Source organism: Octopus bimaculoides, chromosome 29, assembly GCF_046866305.1.
Source record: "Octopus bimaculoides isolate indiv1 chromosome 29, ASM4686630v1, whole genome shotgun sequence".
Classification (NCBI taxonomy): Eukaryota; Metazoa; Mollusca; class Cephalopoda; order Octopoda; family Octopodidae; genus Octopus; species Octopus bimaculoides.
The window spans coordinates 17685376-17691871 of NC_142956.1; the positions used below are offsets into that span (position 1 = coordinate 17685376).

The 6496-nt window shown below is 39.2% G+C and overlaps 1 protein-coding gene across 1 annotated transcript in view; it reads right to left on the minus strand.

Moving 5' to 3' along the window:
* LOC106878082 (uncharacterized) overlaps positions 1–6496 on the minus strand; it is a 7516-nt gene extending 1020 nt beyond the window's left edge. Inside the window, exons 1-2 of the mRNA XM_014927179.3 lie at positions 3873–6496; positions 1–3190 (exon numbers count right to left, since the gene is read on the minus strand). The exon at positions 1–3190 is cut by the window's left edge and continues 1020 nt beyond it. Coding sequence (XP_014782665.2) covers positions 158–2335 — 2178 coding nt within the window. The 5' untranslated portion in view covers positions 2336–3190; positions 3873–6496 and the 3' untranslated portion in view covers positions 1–157. The remainder of the gene's footprint in view (positions 3191–3872) is intronic.

A 6496-nucleotide genomic window follows, 5' to 3' on the forward strand; every position in this document is an offset into this window, starting at 1 on the left:
TATGGCTTATCTCCTGTGTGAGTGAACTGCCAAAGACCAAATGCTGTAGAGGAAACTATCTCATGTTAGCGCATATTCTGCCAAAAATGGAGACAGAGGCAATTGATGAAGCTGAAAATGCTTCTTTTTCAAGAAGGGCCACAGACGTTTGGTAACGTCATTCTTCTGTACGGATACAACAATGTGAAGTCAACTGTTGTTTGCGAGAGAACGATTTACCACAGGCGTCACAGTGATATGGCTTCTCTCCTGTGTGAGTGTGTTTGTGTTCGTTCAAGTGGAAATTTCGAAGGAACGACTTGCCACATACATCACATCGATACGGCTTACCTCCTGTGTGAATGTATTTGTGATCAACTAAATGGAGATTTCGAGAGAACGACTTACCACAGATATCACAATGGAACTGCCTCTCTCCTGTATGTATCTGCTTGTGCTCAGTCAAACTATGAAGCCGGGAGAATGATTTATCACAGACGTCACAATGGTACGGCTTCTCCCCTGTATGGCTGTGTTTATGTTCTGTCAAATAAAAATTCACTGAAAACGATTTCCCACAGATATCACAGTCGTATGGTTTCTCCCCCGTGTGAATACGTTTGTGTTTAGGCAAGTTTCCTTTTTGAGAGAACGCTTTACCACAAATATCACAGTGATATGGCTTCTCTCCAGCATGAATGTATTTGTGCTCAATCACGCTGATTTTTTTGGATAGCGACTTACCGCAGATATCACAGTGATACGGTTTCTCACCTGTATGAATGCGAATGTGTTCAGTCAAATTACTTTTCTGAGAGAACGACTTCTCACAGGTGTGACAATGGTATGGCTTCTCACCTGTATGAATACGAATGTGCTCTGTCAAGTTACCTCTCTGCGAGAATGACTTACCACAGATGTCACAGTGATATGGCTTCTCTCCAGTGTGACTACGCTTGTGTTCAGTTAGGTAGCTTTTCCGAGGGAATGATTTACCACAGATGTCACACTGGTGTGGTTTCTCACCTGTGTGAATCCGCTTGTGCGTGGTTAAATTCGTACTGGCTGGAAACGACTTACCACAGACGTCACAGCGATATGGTTTCTCTCCTGTATGATGTCGTTTGTGTACAGTCAAATCATGATTTCGAGAGAACGATTTACCGCAGATATCACAGTGATATGGCTTCTCACCTGTATGAATACGTATGTGGTCAGTTAAATTACTACTACCGGAGAACGATTTACCACAGATATCGCACTGATGTGGATTCTCTCCGGAATGAGTGCGTTTATGTTCGTTTAAGTGATAATACCGATAGAATGAACTGCCACAGATATCACAGTGATATGGCATGTCTCCTGTATGAATGTTCTTGTGTTCAGTCAAATAACGATTACGTGAGAAAGATTTACCACAGATATCACAGTGACATGGTTTCTCACCTGTATGAATGCACTTATGTTCAGTTAACGAGCTTTCATCGGAAAATAATTTACCACATGTATCACACTGGAAAGGTTTCGTTTCTGTATGAATGCGTTCGTGAGTGGTTAAATTACTTTTTGTAGAGAATGGTTTATCACAGATATCGCAATGATATGGCTTCTGACCTGTATGGATGTATTTGTGTTCAGTTAAGTGATGATTCCGAGAAAACGATTTGTCACAGATATCACACTGATATGGCTTCTCTCCTGTGTGAATGCGTTTGTGTTCTGTCAAGTGGCGATTGCGAGCGAATGTTTTACCACAAATATCACAATGAAATGGTTTCTCTCCTGTATGAATTCGTATGTGCTCAATTAAGTTACTACTACTAGAAGTAGATTTACCACAAATATCACAGTGATATAGTTTCTCTGCCGTCTGAAGGCATTTCAGATTAGTTATGCCATCATTCTGAGCAAATGATTCACCAGAGACGTTAATGTGGTCAGGACTCTCTCCCATATGAATGAGTTTGTGTTTAGTTAAGTTACTTTTTTGCGAGAATGATTTACCACACACGTTACAGTTAAATGGCTTTTCTCCTGTGTGAACGCGTTTGTGACTAGTTAAGTGATGACTAAGAGAGAATGATTTTCCACAGATATCGCAGTGAAATGGCTTCTCTCCTGTGTGAATACGTATGTGATCGGTTAAGTGGCGAGCGCGAGAGAATGATTTACCACAGATATCACACGAATGTGGCATCTTTTTTGTATGAACAAGTTGGTGTGTAGTGAGATCACATTTTTGAGAGAATGATTTTTGACAGATATCACACTGGTATAATGCTGTTTCGGAATCTTTTGGCATCTCATCAGAAAAACCAAACTTTTCAGTTTGTGTCTCACACAGTTCATTTTCCATAATATTTCTCCTTTCACCACACTATACAAACTTTTCTTCTGAACAGTTACCATATATATACAATATATATATATATATATATATATAATTATATATTTCGTTTTGGGATTTGGTTTGCAAGATTTATGTGAGTTCGTGTGTTGGGGAGAGTCATTCTCTTTTGGTGTCTTATAATTTAACACACTCACCAGTAAAATTTCCACTTATTCCTTATTTTCATTGCGTCTTGCAACCTTTTCAATAGTCTTGACTATGTATAAATATATACATACATACAGTGTTGCCATCCGGTTTCACCAGTCCTCGGTCAAATCGTCCAACCCATGCTAGCATGGAAAGCAGACGTTAAACGATGATGATGATGTATGTATGTATATATATATATATTTAATTCCTAACACATATTTCTTGTGCAATATTTCTATCAACTGTAATTTTAGTCAATATCTGTAGATGCTGCTAATTACTTTGTAATCTGAGTTAAATTAAAATCCAAAACCATCAGGTACATATTTCAGGCAGTGAATTAAAGACATTGTGAGTTCGAGTCCACAGCTAACCAGCTACACTTTTTTCTGCAAAATAGGGGTATCTTATCCTGTTCAGGCTATATTATTAGCATCATCCTGCAATTGAGAATATAAAAATCGCTTCTTTAACTTTTAAAGACATTGGGTTTTTTTTCACTATATACTTCAGTTCAGAGGAAACATATCATAGATTTTATGAAATAAAAAAAAAACGGTGGAATATCTCTTCTGTATAACATGTTCCTTTGGTCAATGAGTGATGATAAATATTGGTGACGCATCCAGAGTAAAACATAATTCTTTAAATCCAATGTCATCTGATATCCTGAAATAATAGAAAAACAACACTATAAGCTACAGAAGATATTTAAATGATCGAGATTCAAAAAGGAAGATTTTACTGCATTTTTATATTAAGTGTAATTATAAATATTTACACAAACAATTAAACCAGGAAATTTATAAGGATCCCTTTTTTTGACAGCAAGGGTATCATATACATTCACTGAATTCCCTCTGGTCAGAAAGTCAACAAAGAGGGGTTCAAGAAGAGATTTTGTTGCAAAAGGTGGGTGCAACTGCATCAGAACAATGCACCAGTCCAGAATATATAGGCGCAGGAGTGGCTGTGTGGTAAGTAGCTTGCTTACCAACCACATAAAAGTCACAGGGAGCAGGGACAGCTTTGGTGCCCATTTCTGTCAGACACGTGTACCCTTAACGTAGCTCTCGGGGATATTCAGAGTGACACAGAGTGTGACAAGGCTGACCCTTTGAATTACAGGCACAACAGAAACAGGAAGAAAGAGTGAGAGAAAGTTGTGGTGGAAGAGTACAGCAGGGTTCGCCACCATCCCTTGCCGGAGCCTCATGGAGCTTTTTAGGTGTTTTCGCTCAATAAACACTCAAAACACCCGGTCTGGGAATCGAAACCGCGAGTCCGCTGCCCTAACCATTGCGCCCCCACCGTTTAAACCAACCATTTACTGTCAAAAATACGGACTTACCTTAAGTTACAACCGATCTTGTACTGGTCTCTTGTGATTTTAAGCTCCTGTAATATTCATTTCTACCCTGAAGTTGTATCGATAATCGATAATTTTCTATACTTTCATTCTTTTACACATACCAACGTTATTTCTTCTTTCAGTATAATCTGAGTCAACGGTGAGGAATTACAACTGGATGAAGTTTCCAAGGGTTTTAAAATGTCCAAGTCTCCGATATCCAAGTGGCGGAAAGCTATCAGCAGAATGGTACCCAGGGGTCATGGCCAGAATGCGGCCCGGGCCCCGTTAGAGTCTAAGTTAGGGTCCGAAACACTTGTCTCTGAGATGGGTGTTGTTTCAGAGCTCACTTGAGTTCCTAATCGCTAAGTATTTAGTGTAAGTATTTATATGTGTATGCGTGTATATATGTGCGTGTCGTGTGTGTGTGTGTGTGTGGTGTCATCAAAGCAATTAGCAGGTGCAAACTCACAGCAGGCGCGTTAGAAATCTAGAAAAATATAAACACATAACATACAAGGGGGGATAACTATCATGTAACTCTCTAACCGTATAGCTCGGCTCTTATTCACTGCGATCCTGTACTTCCTATTTACACCTCGTCGTCTTTTCCGATTCTCTTGTCCCTCCATTTCTCCGCCATCGTTTACATATCACTTCCGGATCCGGTTAAATTTCTTCCGACAACTTGAAAATAATTTCCTGATTATTTTAGAAGTTAATAATAAAGTGATTACGAACAATTCGTAATGGAATTTTAGCCAATAGAAAAGCCTCATTTCCGATAAAACGGGACTGCTAAAATCAGCTGGCAGAACCCTTTTGCATGGTCTTTCGACCTGCTAGAAAAAGCAGCCGAATTTTCTTTAAACTACTCTGTAACGTCTAAAAGAGACAAATAAAAAAAAAAATGAAATATTATTCGGCAGCAACCCGTTTAATTCTTTGTATAAAGCAGGACGGATCTTGTTAAATTTCTTCCAACAACTTGAAAATAATTTCCTGATTATTTTCAAGAAATTTAGTTCTTATGAAGATTTGAAATGATGACGACCAAAATAGCTATTATTTCTTTCTACAAATTAATAATAAAGTGATTACGAGTATTTAGTAATGGAATTTTAGCCAATAGTAAACCCTTATTTCCGATAAAACGGGACTGCTAAAATCAGCTGGCATAACCCTTTTACATGGTCTTTCGACCAGCTAGAAAAAGCAGCCGAATTTTCTTTAAACTACTCCGTAACGTCTAAAAGAGACAAATATAAAAAAAATGAAATATTATTCCGCAGCACCCCGTTTAATTCTTTGTTTGAGGCAGGACGGTTCTTGTTAAATTTCTTCCAAATTTTAACCAGATTATTTCCTCAAGATTCTTACACCCTCCTCCGCCAATTCATTTCTCCAAATTTTCAATATCCAACCTCTCCAAAGGTACTTTTAACCGCATCGCTTTCCACTCCATCCGGTTTACTTGCATCCGAACGTTTTACGAAAACCCTTGTCTGCTGGTACAAAGTAAAAGTTATGCAGGTATGTGAAGGCACGTGGTTTAGTGGTTAGGGTATTTGACTGACGATTGTAAGGACACTATTTCACGTTGTTCTTTAGCTGGCAAACGTGAGTAGTACCTGTATTTCAAAGGGCCAGCCTTGTTACATTGTGTCATGTTGAATCTCCCCCGAGAACTACGTTAAGGGTACGTGCGTCTGTGGAGCGCTCAGCCACTTGCACGTTCATTTAACGAGCAGGCCGTTCCATTGATACTATCAACTGGAACCCTCGTTGCTTGACAACCGATGCTGGTGTGTTTACGTCTCCGTAACTTAGTGGTTCGGCAAAAGAGAACGATAGAATAAGTACTAGGCTTACAAAGAATAAGTCCTGGGGTCGATTTGCTCGAATGAAGGCGGTGCTACAGCATGGCCGCAGTCAAATGACTGAAACAAGTAAAAGTGTAAAAGATTAAAAGAGACAAGGGAAATATTTTTAGACGAAAAGGTGTGTGATTAAAAGGAGATTTTGGCTGTTGTTTCTAGCATGTCCCTTGACCAGTAAAGTTTAGGGCCGATGAAAATCATAAATTATCAAAAAATAAATTCTTTTTTATAGCATAGAGTTTTTGGTATTAAACTGGAGAAAATATTGAAAGACATCAATACTTGTCTGAGTTAGAAAGAAACGAGGAAGGTGGTCATGGGATGTGCTAGAAACAACAGCCAAATCTCCCTTGTCTGTAAATATTTACTTTTTTTTTTTTACAGGGTCACTACTGGTCTTCCGTAAACAACCTTGCCTGGACTAGAAGGATCCTCAGAGGGGATCCTTCTAGGTGCAATCCCATCGTCATTCATGACCAAAAGGGGGTCTTTACCCATTACTCTATGTACATATAATGGTGTGGAAAGGGGACACTGGTATGCAGGGGTCACTGCTGGTCTTCCGTAAACAACCTTGCGTGGACTTGTGTCTCAGAGGGTTGGTGCTTGGAAAGGACATCTAGCTGTAAAATTTCTGCCAAAACTGACCTTGCCCGTACTTGTGCCATGTAAAAAGCACTAAGTCCACCTAGAAGGGTATCCAGCTGTAAAAATTCTGCCAAAACTGCCCTTGCTTGCGCCATG